General features: G+C 33.7%; 2 protein-coding genes and 3 pseudogenes across 9 annotated transcripts; 1 reads left to right on the forward strand and 4 right to left on the reverse strand.

Annotated features, from left to right (window-relative positions):
* The window catches only part of LOC124893152, a 31169-nt pseudogene extending 30504 nt beyond the window's left edge, over positions 1-665 (reverse strand).
* Positions 666-1118: 453 nt separating this feature from the next.
* On the reverse strand, positions 1119-5842 carry LOC124893150. Of its 8 annotated transcripts, none has more exons than XR_007050575.1 (10): positions 5461-5842; positions 5028-5121; positions 4760-4830; positions 4509-4583; positions 3220-3279; positions 2393-2409; positions 1826-2180; positions 1516-1754; positions 1273-1400; positions 1119-1197 (listed from the first exon to the last, which is right to left on the reverse strand). XR_007050575.1 is itself a non-coding variant. In XM_047404253.1 (10 exons), exons 7-9 carry the CDS (start codon positions 2166-2168, stop codon positions 1329-1331), a joined length of 654 nt encoding a protein of 217 aa, XP_047260209.1. In that variant the 5' UTR covers positions 2169-2180; positions 2393-2409; positions 3220-3279; positions 4509-4583; positions 4760-4830; positions 5028-5121; positions 5461-5842; the 3' UTR covers positions 1119-1197; positions 1292-1328. The 8 variants fall into 8 exon arrangements, 7 of the variants coding, with proteins under 7 accessions (XP_047260209.1, XP_047260208.1, XP_047260210.1 ...); XM_047404253.1 differs by having other exon boundaries at positions 1292-1400; XM_047404252.1 differs by having other exon boundaries at positions 1285-1400.
* A 1651-nt stretch (positions 5843-7493) lies between these two features.
* LOC124893151 lies at positions 7494-9428 on the reverse strand (annotated as a pseudogene).
* Positions 9429-9882: 454 nt separating this feature from the next.
* On the forward strand, positions 9883-11558 carry LOC124893159 (annotated as a pseudogene).
* Positions 11559-16418: 4860 nt separating this feature from the next.
* LOC124893153 (30S ribosomal protein S11, chloroplastic-like) lies at positions 16419-16871 on the reverse strand. The gene has a single exon (XM_047404255.1). It carries the CDS (start codon positions 16869-16871, stop codon positions 16419-16421), a length of 453 nt encoding a protein of 150 aa, XP_047260211.1.
* Positions 16872-18139: the final 1268 nt, after the last annotated feature.

The following is an 18139-nucleotide window of genomic DNA, read 5'->3' on the forward strand; positions in this document are numbered from 1 at the left end:
TAAACTCATGTCAGATTTCCTTGAGGTACTACATTACTCCATTTTACAGATTATGTCAAGCACCACATCAATACTGAACATCCCACATAATCATCAAACATAACTCGTGATACAAAGATAAGTGTGTATCAAGAGATTCAAGCCAGCCAACATAAGAAGCAACAATAAGAACAACAAAGTACTAGTAAATCAAAAAAGGCCCCACATGACTTCACTAGGCTTTAAGACTTGTTTTGACAAGAAAAATAAGTTTACAACAAGAACAACAAATGACAAATTTGCTAGAGAATCGAAAAAGGCCCCACACAGCTTCACTAGGCTTCAAACTTGTTTTGACAAGAAAAATGAGTTTACAACAAAAACAACAAATGACAAATTTGCTAGTGAATCGAAAGAGCCCCACACGACTTCACTAGACTTTTAGATTCAACAACAATAAACCATATCAGCCACCAAATGAACTGGAGTATAATTTAGAATTTCAAACACTAACATTGACTGTTTCTCCCTGTAGCAGCTTGTGCAGAAATCAATTCAGTTGGTGAAGGAATGAACAATGCCGCCAGTATCTTAGGATCAATTATTCCTGCATTCTGAAGCTGAGCAATTACATCTGCAACAACTTGTCGAATGGTTCTCTTCTGCTCCTCGATCTGATCCTCCATTTTTAGCATCCTTTCTTGCATTTGTTGCACAACATCATTTGTGTCATTTAAAGATTGTTCAAATCCATTATTTAATCTTTTCAAAGAAGTCTTTGTAACCCCCCTCCAAGCAGTCTTACACGTCCCGAATGTTCAACATCCATTACGACTGAAAATGCATCAAGAGGTGGTTCATTTGAACCCTGTTGTGTTTCAATTTCCTCCATTTGAGCCTAATAATCATATTCAAAAGAACATTTAAGTAATTAAAAATTAAAAACTGGTCATTCATGTCATTATAAACTTGAAAAAGAAAAGTTTCATACAATTTTACTAATGGTGTCTTCATTAGACGTCTTATATGTACGATTAGATTTTCTTGCTCTTGTCACCCCAAACATTTCCTTTAGAGACAAAGTTCTCCCCTTCTCATTTCCCTATTCATATGATATTTAGTGAATATCAAAAACTCTTCTAAAGCAAAACTCTTCTTCCCAGTAGTGTGTGGATTCATTAACTTCTTTCAATTCTCAATATTGGTTTTGGACATTTTCTGAAAGATGAATCAGTAACGTTAACAATAGTAATAAAGGCTTCATCTGTAGCACCAACAATAATATGATCATACATGGTGAAATACGTTTTACTTGAAATTTTTCGAACTTCCAATACACGAGGTGCTCTCTAAATTCTCCAAGATTCTCGAATTCTTTCCAAAACCCATGGTTTTGCAACATCAGGAATTTCATATTTGGCCTACAAGTTGGTTCCGTTCAGTTAGAACAACAAAAAAAAATGCACTTTTAATTAAGGAAATGAAAAAGGTTGAAGTTTCAATAATGATATGTAAATTGATATTTAGAGCACAAACCTTGGTATAATCCCATAAGTTTTGTTTAGTATCCATTTGCCGCCAATCAAATATATCAAATGGGCAAAGGGTGGCTTTCCTCGCCAATATACCTAGGAAGCTGCTCAACTCACTTACAGCTTCATCTGTAGGACCAACAGGCTGGTTGTTCTGGTTTAATGTGATCAATTGTTTCTCATTCCGGCCATGTACCTTGTGCATTTGTGTTTTGCCTCTTCTTTTTATAGTTGAAGGCCCTTCTGGTATAGAAAAAGATAGAAGAAATTATAAGTCATGAATGAATTTAATAAGTTTCTAAGGTATATATTACCATGTGCTTCAGAATGTTCAGCAGTTGTAGGAGTGGCTGAATCTGTCGCTTTGACCTGATCTCGTACAAGTTGATCATCCACTGCATTTTGCTCCTCTACAACATGGTGCTCTGCTACAGATTGTTCAATTACTCTAGATGGTGGTGCTAGTGGTGCTACTGGTGGCCGCTCTTGTTCAATTAACTTTAGAAGATTTTCTTTCTCCGATTGTATAGCTTGAATAGTTTCATTTGTTGTCAGCATACGTCGTTTTCTACTTGCCATGGCTGATAATGATCCAGCTTTAATAAATGTCCTGTTCCTTGCACTTTTGTTATTCTTTGTAGGCTGTTGTTGGTTCATTTTTGTACAAATCTGTATAAATTTAAGAAGGAACAAGTTAAATTTCAGAATGTTGAAATTAAAAAAATGCACATCAAAACAGTCAAAGTCACTTAAAACTTATTAGTTAATAAATGCTGTAGTAATCACTTACAAAGTAACTAGTATATGCACCCGCGCAATGCGCGGATTATATCAAAAGAAAATAGATTAGTAAAGAAGCTATTAGTTCAAATCATATGTACCTGACTTTTTCAAACTGAAAACAAACACAAGCACAGTACATCCCAGCATTGTAACTCGACCGAAAGAATCGTCACAAGCATGCCAGAAAGAACAAGCATGTCAGAAAGACCAATGTATAATAATGACCTCACAGTTCCTTCTTCAACTTTATTGCTATAATGCTTACTAGGGCACAAATTTCTCCCTTATGTCTCTTTAACGTTATGGGAATATGCAACTAATCTTGAAAAATGAATCAATTTTCCATTAAATTTTTAGTGAATGTAAAACAGGAAACTTTTTGTAAGAATATATGAAATCCAAGCACATATACATACGCAGGACATCAGCAAACTATCAAAAAATAATATTAAAAACAAGCAATTTCACCTCATGATTCAGTCAGACAGAAACTATTGAAAATTTTGGTATCGAATGGTGCTCCAGTTGCAGTTGGATCAGTTGCTGAGGGACCTGAAATGCTGACTATAATATCTACTATCTGTATTTCCAATATGCCAACTAATTTTGAGTACTGCTGGTTCATTGGTTCTTCTAACCACAACACTTAAAACTACCATGTACAACATAAAGCAACACTAAAAATGCTGGTCTAGTTGCAGTTGGATCAGTTGCTGAACATTTTGAAACAATTTTCAGAATTTCTGTGTGATCTAGCTGAAACAGCCATGTAATCTGTAACAGCCAGCGAACCAACAGAAAACAGAAACAGAGAAGGAGAGATATTGAGTATTTAATCAGAGTAATCTAGCACTTACAACAAGCACAAGTTATCAAGTATTTAATCCGAGAGATTGAGATGGAGAAGGAGAGAGATTAGAATCTTTCCTTTTCTTGGGAAATTTGAAGTTATAGTTTACTCAGAGACAATGTAGAAAGATGAATGCTGAAATTGAAGAAGAAATAAAATGACTTAGCAACACAATTAATCCCAAAAGAAGAGTGAAAAAGTTACATCCAGTAAAGCTATATAATACATAAGTCTTCAACTCACTATCCTGCATGGAATGTGATAGAATAATAGTCAGCTATATAATACTCTTGCATTGAAATAATAGTCAGGGATCTTGGATGTTCAATTCACATTCCTATAATCCTTCTTTTGGTCTTAAAGCAGGCAGAGCCTAGTAAGCCTTTACATTCTTTAGCATTTTAGCTAAGAAAGCAGATTTTCTTCCACTTGTGCAGTAGGCTTAGAAAGCAAGATGTGAAGATTTTCTTCCACTTGTGCAGTAGGCTTAGAAAGCAAGATGTCAAGGCAGATCAGACTTATGCAGATGGTACAGGAAAAATTTAAAGTAGTGAAGCAACGCTTCAAAAAGCTAATAAAAAAGAGTTTAATGTGATCACTCAAAAAGTTGACATTATCGGGGAAGAGTTGGAATAAATATGGTCACTAAATGGGAGGAAGTACAACAAGACGTCACTGGTATTTATACCAAGTTGTTAGGCACTACAGCTGAGACACTTCCCACTATTGATCCTACTGTTGTGAAGAATGAAATGTACTTAATAAGCATCAGCAGTCAGAGATTATCAAACATGTAACAAGATAAGAGGTTCAGTTAGCTTTATAGAGCATGGATGGAAATAAAGCACCAGCAGAAAATGGCATGAATGCATGCTACTTTCAGAAGGCTTGGAATATGATAGATTAAGAAGTTACAAATGCAGTGCAGGAGTATTTTACTGATGGCAATATGTACAAGACAGTTAATTGTACTAGTGTGACTAATTCCTAAAGTGAATAACCATGAAACAGTAAAGGAGTTTAGACTCATGTCATGTTGTACCACTCTGTATAAACTCATTGATAAGGTTTTTACACAGAGGATGAAGATCTTAATAGCTCAATGTCAACCTCTTAAGACTTATCTAGACAAAAATCTGATAATTAAGTGGAGAAGGATAGAGGGACGAACTCAATATCCAGAGTTACCCCGTGTCAATACATTGTACAGACCTGACATGTACATCTTAATTCCAACGCATTTGAACAAACTAAGGATCTGTTAATGTTCCCTACTATCCATATATTACGAATGCCAAGATCTTACGAGAACAAAAGAATCCAGTGAGCTAGATCGAGGCCATGGTTACAAAACCAAAACTTACCTAAACACCAAGATACATCTTTGGAAACATTAGCGTGTCATTGAACAACAACTAGAAAGCTATGAACTGAAATACCTGCAAAGAAAACAGACACACAGGTTGTGGACCAAACAAAAAGCTTATTTATTGGAAGGATGTTGATTAGATAGATAATTTTCTTACTTATTAATGACTATTTGCATTGAATCATCAAGTGACCTCCATTTTTTTAAACTGCGCATAAATAAGAATACAAGACACTTAAAGCATACCTGTATCTTTGATCTTTGCCTCCTTCAGTATTTTCCCCACAAGACAAATGTCTTCTATTAATGCCACTTTCCTGACTCCCTCGGAATTACAGCGATCAAAAGTTGTCAAATGTAAAAGAATCCGGAAAAGAAAGAAAACATCTCAGCCACTATCTTATAAATTCAGAATAGGAAGTGAAAGAGTGAGGTGTTTTCCCTGACATGTTTGTTACATGAATTATACAATGCTTCCATTCAATTTATTATTCTATCAATATAAATAGAGTACCTCAAATTCTAAATCTTTTGATGCGGAGAGAGGTTTAAGACAAAGAGATCCAATCTCCTCTTTTCTGGTTCTCTCTACTCTTTCAGTTTCACTCCTACGACGACTATAATAATAGTTTAACATTAAAATTTAAACAAAACAGGTCACGTACTTCATCTAAATTAAACTAACAGCCAAAAATTCTACGAAATCACAGAGCCAATGGTAAAATCAAACAATCATAACAGAAACTTAAATCCCATTTTTTTTACAACTCTTAATCCCAGCATAATCCCAAAATTTCTACGAAATTACAGAAACAATAGTTCAAGGAATTACCCACGTCAAGTATAAACCCAGTAATGAACTTAGCGAAATTCGTATCAACGAAAACGATGAGAAAATGAGGCAATTAGAAGAAAGCAAAAGAGAAATGCTAGAACATTTTGCTGACCTTGACAAAGAGACTGTTGTAGGGAACGATTCAAACCGAATTGAATGGAGAAGAAGATGAGTAGAACAAGAGCGGTTGAATTGATACAAACCAAACTGAAGTGTCTTTCACTTGAACCCCGATTGAAGATGTATCAAACTATTTTCAACTGATTCAACCGAATGAAGATGTATCCAACAACCAATTAAAGATTTATACAACGAAAAGAAGATGTATCCAACTATCTTGATACTGAAGAACTCACGAAGAGAAGGATAAATCCAGCTATGGAAGTCGGATGTTGAAGAAATGATGAAGATGAAGATGAAGATGAGTCAAATCTGAAGTTCGTATATAGCGATTTGGGGATTTCTAAACCCTAGCTAAAGCTGCAATACTGTTTTTATTTTTTAAGTACTGTGTAAATATGTATATAATTGAAAGAAGCGGGTAAAGAAAATAATGGAGGGAAAATTCCCGGGAAATATTAGTGTTTGTCAAAAAAAATAACCGTGGTAAAAATTATCTATAGCAATCGTTACCACAAACTACCCTATTGCGACGGTGGTAAGCCTATTGTGATAGTTATAAATATTTTCTGTGCTAATAGCCTAGACAACTTTATGCGACGGTTTTAACCGTCACAATATGGTATTTATAGTAATGGTTCAAGAACTGTCGCTAAATAAGTGTTCCCATAGCCCTCATTTCTAGTAGCGAACCGTCTATTGTATAGATTGTGTATTAATTTACTATAACTATGGGAGACTCCCCTTTTACGATTTGCTGCGTTTATCCGAGTGATCCACAAACGCTGAAAATCTCTCTTTTTCCTACCCCTATCCCGATGATCAGAAACTAAAGCTCTTATTTTATGTTGAGTAATAGTTCTAGTAAACCTTGAATAAGACCCTTGAAAGCTTGATGCAAATAACGAATTTTTGTTCTACGTCTCCGAGTTATATATCCCCGTTTAATTCTGGTCATTGAATAAATTAAACTTTGACGAATAACTAATTGATTACCTTTCTTTTAGTTATTCTTTTCCCCCCTTCCTAGTCTATTAAAACAAAATGAATTTTTCCAATGCATAAAATAAAAATTCCAATGTCTTTGGCTACTCTAACCTTCCCAACCACGATTTTGTTATTCTTTTTTTATGTATTTCACTACGAAATAAGAAATTATATTTTCCTAGGTATCAAAAATATAGTAAATAAAATAAATTAAAAAAAAAAAAAGAAATAGTGGGTTCCTTCGTTTCTATGGTTACTTCTTAAACGGTGAGGTCTTCTCTATACACCGGAGCCTTTACTTTATACTTTAATTTAATATATATTTAATCAACTAATTGATGTTATTGGAAACATATATAGTTCACACGCTTTGTCTCTACCCATGAATTATCCAGTAATAGGTCTTTCACAATCAGATCTACCAATACAGTAACGATATTTAATTATGAAAGTTTGTTGGGTAGCAGACCCTCTTAGTCCGTTCTTGCCAGATTGGGAGCCTAACTAATCTTTATGTTTTATGATTTTAAAATAAGATTTCCTCCGCTTAATGAATAACCATTTGTTAGCAATGGAGAATTTCTTATTATCTTAAATTCAGATGAATGAATTTACACCAACGGAAACCATAAACTTCATACACAATAGAGGGATATGATAAGATTTTTTTTTTAATAATGAATGGAGTTCCTTTTTCCATCCTGTCCCATTCAACGATACTGATCATTGATACTGTAAAAAGTGTTTTCTTTCTTTTGTGCCAGCTCATAATCTAAACAAGTCGCACATACACCCTAGTACATGTTCCTGACGCTGAGGACACCCCCGAAGAGCGGGGGATTTTGTGACATTTCTGATTGGCTGTCTTATATTTCTAATAAGTTGTTTAATAGTTGGCATGTTGAATCATATACATAATATGATTGGATGGTTTAGATTGATCCTAACCAAATGATGATGAATTGCTTTTATTTAATAGAATATTCAATTCAAAAATAAAATCGAAAATCTGTGATTTGCATGAAATCCATGTTATTTTCATTGAATCGCTACAAGATCAACAATTCCATAAGCTTGGGCTTCTGTTGCTGACATAAAAACATCTCTTTCCATATCTTCGGATACAACCCAGAAGGGTTTGCCCGTTCGTTGTAAATAAACCCTTGTAAGGGTTTCATGCAGTTTCAGCAGTTCTTTCGCTTCCACGATTCATTCGGTTACTTGTACCTTATAAAAATCACTAGCAGGTTGATGCATCATTACCCTGATTATATAACAAAATAAAAGTTTCTCCTATCTCGCATGGTAAAGCAAAGAGAAAAGAAAGATAAAGAATAGAAAAAAGATAGAATTGAACAACCGTATAGGCATCTTTTGTGCATACTACTCTAAAAGAAAATTAACCCCTCTCCTTTCTATTAAAGAAACAGAAAAATAGAATCTATCAAACTTTAATGGGTAAATAATCAAATTGTCATCCTTCCTTTCGAAAGAGTTAAAAAATACTATGATGGCTCTGTTGCTTTATATGTTTCCTTTTTCTTCTTTTTGTCTGTGATTCAGCAATCCCAAAGTTTCTTTTTAATTCGATCAAATCAGGAAAAAAAAATTCATACTCTTTCATAACATAAATATTGCTAAGAACTCTACGATATGAAAATAAAAAAAGTTTGTGATGCTGAACCGAACTACCCATAGATAAGAGAAAATTGGAAATACCCCTTATCTCATACTACTCTCTCGATACAGAATCTAATGTTTTGAAAAAAAACAATACAAAAATTTCTCATATCGAATTCAAAGTGCCATGCTATTATTACTTAGTATTCATATGGCGAAGGCATAGTCTTCTTTTTTCTCTCAAATAAAATCATCATTGGCACCAAGCGTGAGGGAATATTAGACGTTTGGTAATTTCTCCTCCGACCAGGATAAAGATCCTATTGAAGCGGCTAATCTCATGCATACTGTATGGACATCTGGTCGCACAAATTGCATAGTATCATAAATAGCCACCCCAGGTATTACTTAGCCCCCAGGAGAGTTTATAAACAAATACATCTCTTTGTTCTCATCCTCGATACTGAGATATACCATAAAACCAATAAGTTGATTCGAAATCTCGCTAGTAAGAACCGTACATGCACCTTTTAATGCATACGGTTCAAAAAAATTGTGAATCAATGTATAGATTTCAGTTCTCTTTCTTTTTTCAAGAAAGGTTCTTTCTAGCTTCTAACGAAAGGGCGTTTCTTCGATTTTTCAATAAAGAGGAGTTTTGACTCCTTTTTTATATTTCTATTTTCAATTTTCCAATATAAATTTAAAAGTTATAAAAAAGGGTCATTAAACTTATCGAATTAACTTCTCATTGATGTATTATTTCATCGAGATTTAATCTAAACCACAATGGTATTTTCTTGTTCCTGAATGGGTTCGTTTCATCTTTCTAGGTTTATTCTCTACTCCGGGTAAAGATCCGCCCGATTTGGATTTGTACATATAGGACAAATGTTCCCATTACCTTTTTTTTGTATTTTTTTTTCAATTCACTTTATACAAGTATTTATTAGAGTTGAGATAACTTTGCTTGACAATTAGGATCTCTTTACAAAGAAAAAATATGAATAGCAATCATAGATATCTTACCAATCCAATTAGTTTTTTTCTAAACGGAGCCTGGATTCTTCATTTTTTTAGTCCAACCAAGCCAACCATAAATTATTCTAATTGAAAGTAGTAATATGAATCCCCTCAAAAATGGATCTAATTGCCCTTCACTCTCCAAATTTTTGATAATTCAATTTATTGTTTTATCATTCTTGGGAGAAACGGGGGATATCTTGATCGGGGTAGAGAACGGAAAAATACCATATGACCCAATATATCTGGCAAGTCGCACTATACGTCAACCCAAAAGAGATTTGCCTCTCCAGGATCTCGGAAGGGAACTTTTGGAACAACAACAGACATTAAATGAAAGAAAGAACTAAATACTAAATTTGACGTGAAGGTGGAAACGTAACAATTTTTTTATTGTCTTTAGAATATTCATACTGGTTCTTATTGTATTTATTTTATCCATAGATTCTAAAAATTCATAAATAAAGAAAGAATGAATAAACTCAAATTATTACGAATAGGTCTTTCTAATGATAAATAAGTATGGAATCATTCGCTCATAGAAAATGAGATCAACTCACCCATTGCGTATTGGTACTTATCGAGCATAGAATAAATTTGATTCTCTTTATTTCTACGAATAGAATTATTCCATTATTACCACCAGAATAGAACAAAATAGAACACCCTTGATTCGGAAATAATCAACTGAACAAGAGTGTGGTCCATAGGATAGTCATATTATAGTCTTTTACAATACAATAAAGTTGTATAGTGTCTATTTATTTTTGATATAAGGGGTATTTCTATGATTTTACCTTGGTATCGTATTCATATCATTGTATTGAATGGTCCCGGTCGGTTGCTTTCTATTTATATAATGCATATAGCTCTGGTTGCTGGTTTGGCCGGTTCGATGGCTCTGTATGAATTAGCGGTTTTTTATCCTTCTTATCCTGTTCTTGATCCAATGTGGAGATAGGGTATGTTCGTTATACCCTTCATGACTCGTTTAAGAATAACCAATTCATGGTGCGGTTGGAGTATCACAGGGGGGACTGTAATGAATCCGGGTATTTGGAGTTATGAAGGTGTAGCGGGAGAACATATTGTGTTTTCTGGCTTATGCTTTTGGGCAGCTATCTGGCATTGGGTGTATTGGGATCTAGAAATATTTTGTGATGAACATACAGGAAAACCTTCTTTGGATTTGCCAAAGATCTTTGGAATTTATTTATTTCTCTCAAGGGTAGCTTGCTTTGGTTTTGGTGCATTCCATGTAACAGGCTTGTATGGTCCCGAAATATGGGTGTCCGATCCTTATGGACTAACGGGAAAAGTACAATCTGTAAATCCAGCATAGGGCATGGAAGGTTTTGATCCTTTTGTTCCAGGAGAAATAGCCTCTCATCATATTGCAGCAAGAACATTGGGAATATTAGCGGGCCTATTCTATCTTAGCGTCCGTCCACCACAACCTCTATACAAAGGATTGTGTATTGGAAATATGGAAACCATCCTTTCCATTAGTATTGCTGCTATTTTTTTTGCAGCTTTTGTTGTTACCGGAACTATGTGGTATGGTTTGACAACTACCCCTATTGAATATTTGGGACCACTCGTTATCAATGGGATTAGGGGTACTTCCAGCAAGAAATATATCAAAGAGTTAGTGCTGCGCTAGCAGAAAATCAAATTTTATCAGAAGCCTGGTCTAAAATTTCTGAAAAATTAGCTTTTTATGATTACTTCGGCAATAATCTGGCAAAAAAAGGATTATTCAGAGTAGGTTCAATGGATAACGGGGATGGAATAGTTGTTGTTGGATGGTTAGGACACCCTATCTTTAGCGATAAAGAAGAGCGTAAACTTTTTGTACATCATATGCCTACTTTTTTTGAAATATTTTCGGTCGTTTTAGTAGACGGCGATGGAATTGGTAGACCCAATGTTCCTTTTAGAAGGGCAAAATCGAAGTATAGTGTTGAAAAAGTAGGTGTAACTATTGAGTTATATGGCAGTGAACTCAACGGCGTCAGTTATAGTGATCCTACTACTATGAAAAAAATATGCTAGACGTGCTCAATTGGGTGAAATTTTTAAATTAGATCGTGCTACTTTGAAATCCGATGGTGTTTTTCGTAGCAGTCCAAGAGGTTGGTTTACTTTTGGGCATGCTTTGTTTGCTTTGTTTTTCTTCTTCGGACAAATTTGGCATGGTGCTAGAACCTTATTTAGAGATGTTTTTGTTGGTATTGACTCAGATTTAGATGCTCAAGTCGAATTTGGGTCATTCCAAAAACTTGGACATCCAACTACAGAAAGACAGGCAGCCTGATACAACATTGCTTTGGTATCTTTCTTTTTCCCTTATTTTCTTTCTTTTACTTTTATTGACATAGGGTACCAGAGAAATCTTTATTTGAATCAACTTCATTTTACTCTTGTTCGTTCTTTATCTGAAAGATGATAAAAAAAAGAAAATAAAAACAAACAAATAGGTATGAAAGCTATAATTGTAAACTACGATCGAATCTATGGAAGCATTGGTTTATACATTTCTCTTAGTCTCGACTCTAGGGATAATTTTTTTCGCTATCTTTTTTTGAGAACCGCCTAAAGTTCCAACTAAAAAGAACTAAAAAGGTGAAATAATTTTTTATTATTTCAGTTGAAGTACTAAGCCTCCCGATATCAGGAGGCTCAGTACTTCAACTAGTCTCTATGTTCCTCGAATGGATCTCTTAGTTGTTGAGAAGGTTTCCCAAAAGCGGTATATAAGGTGTACCAAGTAAAACTTACAAGTAAACCAGATATAAAGATGGCGACTAGGGTTGTTGTTTCCATTCTTATCATATTTATATAATTTCAAGACCCCAATGGATCTATGATAGGATCGTTTATTTACAACGGAATGGTATACAAAGTCAACATATCTCAATAAATACAATAGGATTTATGGCTACACAAACTGTTTAGAACTGTTCTAAATTTGGTCCAAGAAGAACTGTAGTAGGAGATTTATTAAAACCATTGAATTCGGAATATAGTAAAGTAGCTCCTGGGTGGGGAACTACTCCTTTGATGGATGTCGCAATGGCCTTATTCGCGGTATTTCTATCAATAATTTTGTTGATTTATAATTCCTCCATTTCATTGGATGGAATTTCAATGAATTAGATCTATAAGAACCATGAAGTCCTTTCTTTTGAGTCCAAAATGAATCATTTAGAGCTTCGATTTATAGTACATTCTATTTTGTTTTGGTAGTTCGATCATGGAATTTGTTGTTTTTTCTATATTTCTGGAGTATGAGTGTGTGACTTGTTATAATTGATCCTATTGATAGTACAGAGAATGAGTTTGTCATCTTGATAGAGATGATTCTACTTTGTCAGATATTTATTCTAATATTTGGAACACGAAATAGATTAAGAAATATTTGAACTATGATTCATACTTAATATTCAGACCCCGTGTCCGAGCTTCAAAAAATTTTCAAACAAAGAATTCAAATTTCTAAATCTAAAGATTCTTTTCTTTCAACCCCTATTTATATTTTGACAAAAAGCAAAACCTTTCTTTAAATTTTTAGTCATTCTATTTATTCAGGGAATAAGTGATGATTCGAGGATTCTTACTCAGAGAATCCTTGATTTGATTTAGGTTAGGTTTTTTTATTGAATCATCGTGGTTCTAGTATGAATTGAGGTTTTAATCGATTCATAGGGTCTTAACAAAAGAATTCCTATCAATAATAAAGAAAACAAAGAATAAAAGTCATATTCCACAAAAAATAAATTCTAGAAAGAGATAGGGAAAAAGAGAATTCAAGAGGCCCATACGTATCAAAATAAAGATAAAGACAACTGCGCCAACTTGATATTTTGGTATTATCACCACAAAGAAGAGCTTTCGGATTTTCCAGAGAAGATGAGATCAAAACTTAATAACTTTAAAACTTTCTATTCCATATCCGTTACAACTAGTATTTCAGTGTTTTTGCTTGAGCTGTACGATATGAAAGTCTCATATACGGTTCTCAGGGGGGAGTTCCGCCTATCTCAATAAAGTATATGATTGGTTTGAAGAGCGCCTCGAGATTCAAGCAATTGCGGATGATATAACTAGTAAATACGTTCCTCTCCACGTCACTATATTTTATTATTTAGGGGGGAGTTATGCTTACTTATTTTTTAGTATAAGTAGCTACTGGGTTTGCTATGACTTTTTACTACCTGCCGACTGTTATTGAGGCTTTTGCTTCTTTTTAATACATAATGACTGAAGCCAACTTTGGTTGGTTAATCCGATCAGTTCATCGATGGTCAGCAAATATTATGGTCCTAATGATAATCCTGCATATATTTTGTGTGTATCTCACCAGCAAATTTAAAAAACCTCGCGAATTAAAGGTGTGTTTCTAGCTGTATTAACCGCATCTTTTGGCGTAACTGGTTATTCCTTACCTCGGGACCAAATTGGTTATTGGGCGGTGAAAATAATAACAGGTGTCCCTGACGCTATTCTTGTTATAGGATCACCTTTGGTCGAATTATTGCATAGAAGGGCTAGTGTGGGACAATCTACTTTGACTCATTTTTATAGTTTACACACTTTTGTATTGCCACTTCTTACAGCCGTATTTATGTTAATGCAATTTCCAATGATACGTAAACAGGGTATTTCTGGGCCTTTAAAGATAGAGCACAAAAAAATATATCCTAAATATTTGTAATCAATCATTTATCACTTGGTGGAGGAATATATAGTATTTTATTGCTACAAGTATGGATTATTGAAAATAATAAGACATGGATTTGGATATTTTCCTTTAACTATTCATGTCAACTAAAAGGGGGGATTGAAGGGAATTTTGTGAAGGGATAATAGATTACGGGAGTGTGTGACTTGAATTATTGATTGGTCTGTGTAGATATATGCCGGCCACATGAGAATTTATAACCAAATATGTCTTTGTTCCAATCGTCGTGTAAGTCCTATACAGAGGATAGGCTGGTTCGCTTAAAGGAAATCTTTTCTATGATCAGGTCTGAATCATGTTGTACATGAACAGGCTCCGTAAGGTCCAGTATAAGTGAACTAGATAAAACGGAATCAAGATTCTATTTTATCTAGCTCACTCATAAGATTTAATAGTATGTAAATGTATTTATTTCCTCTGCATTGACATGATCAATACTACTATCGAAGTGAAATAAGGGATCTAAAGAAGAAGATAGGCTAGACTATATTTGTAACAAGCAAACCTTGTATGTGTATCTCCAAGCATTTTGGAGATAAATAATAATTAGAAGGTCAGAGATGACCCAGAAAGCACTTGATCATATCATGATCTGATTTGTAAGCCTACTCGGGTCTTGAGTATTTACTTGTAAGAACAGAATTCTTTGTTTTGTAATGGATAGTTGCAATTTCATAAAAAAGAATTCAATAAAAATTTTTCTTACATTGAACCATTCCTCTATCATACATGTGTATTTGTAAAGACAGGTACCACACACACACACACATATATATATAGAGAGAGATATGGATTCATTTGATTCTTTTTATTCTTGCTTGAGCTGGATGATTAAAAATTATCATGTCCAGTTCCCTCAGGTGATGGATCTATAAGAATTCACTATCCCAATAACCAAAAAACCTTACTTGAATGATCCTGTATTAAGAGCTAAATTGGATAAAGGCATGGGTCATAATTATTATGGAGAGCCCGCAGGGCCCAATGATCTTTTATATATTTTTCCAGTAGTAATTTTAGGTACTATTGCATGTAATGTAGGCTCAGCCATTTTAGAACCATCAATGATTGGTGAACCGGTAGATCTATTTGTAACCCTTTTGGAAATCTTACCTAAATGGTATTTCTTTCCTGTATTTTAAATACTTCGTACAGTGCCCAATAAATTGTTGGGGGTTCTTTTAATGGTTTAAGTACCTGCGAGATTATTAACAGTACCTTTTTTAAAGAATGTTAATAAATTTCAAATTTCATTTCGCCGCCAGTAGCGACGACTATCTTTTTGATTGGTACCGCAGTCGCCCTTTGGTTGGGCATTGGTGCAACATTACCTATTGATAAATCCCTAACTTTAGGTCTTTTTTAAATTTTTTATTTTTAATTGATTCAATTGTGAAATAACACGACATGTGTATCTAGGGAATAGTTTCTTCAAAGCGAATTCTCCCTAGATACATCTAGTCAATTTAATTCTTAATTTATTTCTAATATATGATATATTAATTGTGCTAAAGATTTCAATCTATTTTGACTAAATAAGTCCAAGACATTTAAAACTTATTTTTTGCTAAATCAAATATGAAATATTTTTCTAAAGTGCCCAATAGCTATTTTATATCTTCGCTACGAAAAAGTTCAATTTTCATAAGTCTTCTTGGTTGTTATTCAAAAAGTCCAATAATGTATATATATTGGACATTTTGAGGCAATTATAGATCCTGGAAGACAATTCTGATTGGTCAATAAAAATCGATTTCAATGCTATTATTTTTTGTTTTTTATGAGTTTAGCCAATTTATCATTAAAGGTAAAAGGGGATAAAGGAACCGTGTGTTGATTGTCCTGTAAATATAAATTATCTTCCTTCATATGTAAAAAGGGAATAAATAAATCAATTAAATTTTGGGATGCTTCATGAAGTGCTTCTTTCGGAGTTAAACTTTCGTTTGTTCATATTTCGATAAAAAGTATCTCTTGTTTTTCATTTCCATTCACGTAAGAATGAATACTATGATTCGCATTTCAAACAGGCATAATACAACATCTATAGGATAACTTCCATCTTGAAAGTTATGCGGCATTTTTATAAGATATCCATGATTTCTCTCTATTTGTAATCCAATACAAAAATCAATTGGTTCTGTTAAACTAGCTATATATTGTGTATTATCAACGGTTTCTACATAACGCGGCAAGATGATATTTTGAGAAGTTACATATCCAGGACCCTTGACATAAATAGACGCGTCAGAAGTTCCATATAGATTACTTCTCAATAAAATTTCTTTCAAATTCATTAAAATTTCATGTACCAATTCTTGAATGACCGTTATGGTAGAATATTCATGTGGGACTTTCTCAGATTTTACACGTGTGATACATGTTCCTTCTATTTCTCCAAGTAAAACTCTTAGCATCGGAATGCTTATTATGTCGGCTTGGCCTTTCATAAGTGGAGACAAAATAAAACGTCCATAATAAAGGCTTTTACTGTTTATTCTTGATTCAACACACTTTCTCTGTAGTGTCCGAGAAGATACTGTTACTTTCTCTCGAACCATAGTACAATAATTTGATTAGATCATTGAATCTTTTATTTCTCTTGAAATTTCTTCAATGTTCAATTCTACACACATCTTTTTCGGAGGTCTACAACCATTATGTGGCATAGGAGTTACATCCCGTATGAAAGTTAATAGTATACCACTTCGACGAATAGCTCGTAATTTTGCATCTCTTCTGAGATCGGGACCTTTTATCATGACTTCTCCTCGTTGCATACCTTGATCCACTATGGTAAGGATAGCATTTGCTGCTGCGGTTTGAGCAACAAATGGTGTTCCTCTTCTCATACCTTTGAATCCAGAAGTACCAGCGGAGGACCAAGAAACTACTCGACCCCGTACATATGTAACAGTGACAATGGTATTATTGAAACTTGCTTGAACATGAGTAACTCCATTTGGTGTGCTACGTGAACCAATACGTCCATTCCTATGCGAACTAATTTTCTGTATAACTTTTTCCATATTTTATCATCTCGTAAATACGAGTCAGAGATATATGGATATATCCATTTCATGTCAAAACAGATTCTTTATTTATACATCGGCTCTTCTGACAAGTCTGATTATCCCTGTCTTTGTTTATGTCTCGGGTTGGAACAAATTACTATAATTCGTCCCCGCTTACGGATTAGTCGACATTTTTCACAAATTTTATGAACGGAAGCTCTTATTTTCATATTTTTCACTCCTTACCTTAATCCTTAATTTATTTCATAGAAGAAAATAAGTTTCTTGAAAATTTTCATCTCTAATTGTATTCCCCCGAAAGAAATGGTGAAGTTTAAAATCTAATTCTTTAAATCCTTGTTGTGTAGTAGATAAATTATACGCCCTTTGATTGAATCATAAGGACTTACTTCATTTTTTACTCTATCTCCTAACAGTATCTGTATAAAACTATGTCGTATCTTTCCTGAAACAGAATTGAAAATCAGATCTAAACAAATTGAGAATAGATCGTTGGGAAGCGATTCAGTAATTAAAGCTCTATGACTCCATTTTGGTTCTTAAAATTCCCTTGAGGTATCAACTAATGAGAAAGATATTAGACAACCCCCCCTTTTTTCACAAATTTAACAAATAGGAAGTTTCGAATCCAATTTTGATATTATAAAGGATTACCAGATATAACATAAAATTTCTCCAGCTATTCCTTCTAGCGATCCTCTCAGTCTGTCATTATACCTCGAGAAGTTGAAAGAATTACAATCCCCATTACACCTAAAATTCTCGGAATTCGTTGATAATTAGAATAGATTCGTAGACCAGGTCGACTTATTCATTTTAAATTTAAAATATTTCTATAGGGTCCTTTCCTATTCCTTCTATGTCGCAAGGTTAAAACCAAAAAATATTTGTTGTTTTCTTGATATTTTCTCACGTTTTTGATAAAACCATCTCGTAAAAGTATTTGAATAATATTTTCAATAATATTTGTAGATTCTATCCGAACCACCTTTTTTCGATCCATATCAGCATTTCGTATAGAAGTTATTATTTCAGCAATAGTGTCCCTGTCCAAGATGAACTAAAATTATTGGGTTCTCCAAATTTGATATAATCAACGTGTTTTTTACTTATTTATTTTTGAATATTATATGAATTATTAAAGATATATGCGTGAGACACAATCTAATAATTAATCTATTTATTTCAAATACCCTACTAGAAAAAGATCACAATTTCATTTTATAATACCTCGGGAGCTAATAAAACCATTTTAGTAAAAT

The sequence above is a fragment of the Capsicum annuum genome, unplaced genomic scaffold (genome assembly GCF_002878395.1).
Source record: "Capsicum annuum cultivar UCD-10X-F1 unplaced genomic scaffold, UCD10Xv1.1 ctg5471, whole genome shotgun sequence".
NCBI lineage: Eukaryota > Viridiplantae > Streptophyta > Magnoliopsida > Solanales > Solanaceae > Capsicum > Capsicum annuum.

What these genes read in the sequence shown, in the direction of transcription:
- LOC124893150 (XM_047404250.1), bottom strand. Translation starts at nt 2,168, where the DNA reads ATGAACCAACAACAGCCTACAAAGAATAACAAAAGTGCAAGGAACAGG. An exon ending in TGAACATTCTGAAGCACATG is followed by an intron (nt 1,755 to 1,825) that starts GTAATATATACC and finishes TTTCTATACCAG; the next exon opens with AAGGGCCTTCAACTATAAAA. An exon ending in ACTTATGGGATTATACCAAG is followed by an intron (nt 1,401 to 1,515) that starts GTTTGTGCTCTA and finishes ACCAACTTGTAG; the next exon opens with GCCAAATATGAAATTCCTGA.
- LOC124893153 (XM_047404255.1), bottom strand. Translation starts at nt 16,871, where the DNA reads ATGGAAAAAGTTATACAGAAAATTAGTTCGCATAGGAATGGACGTATT.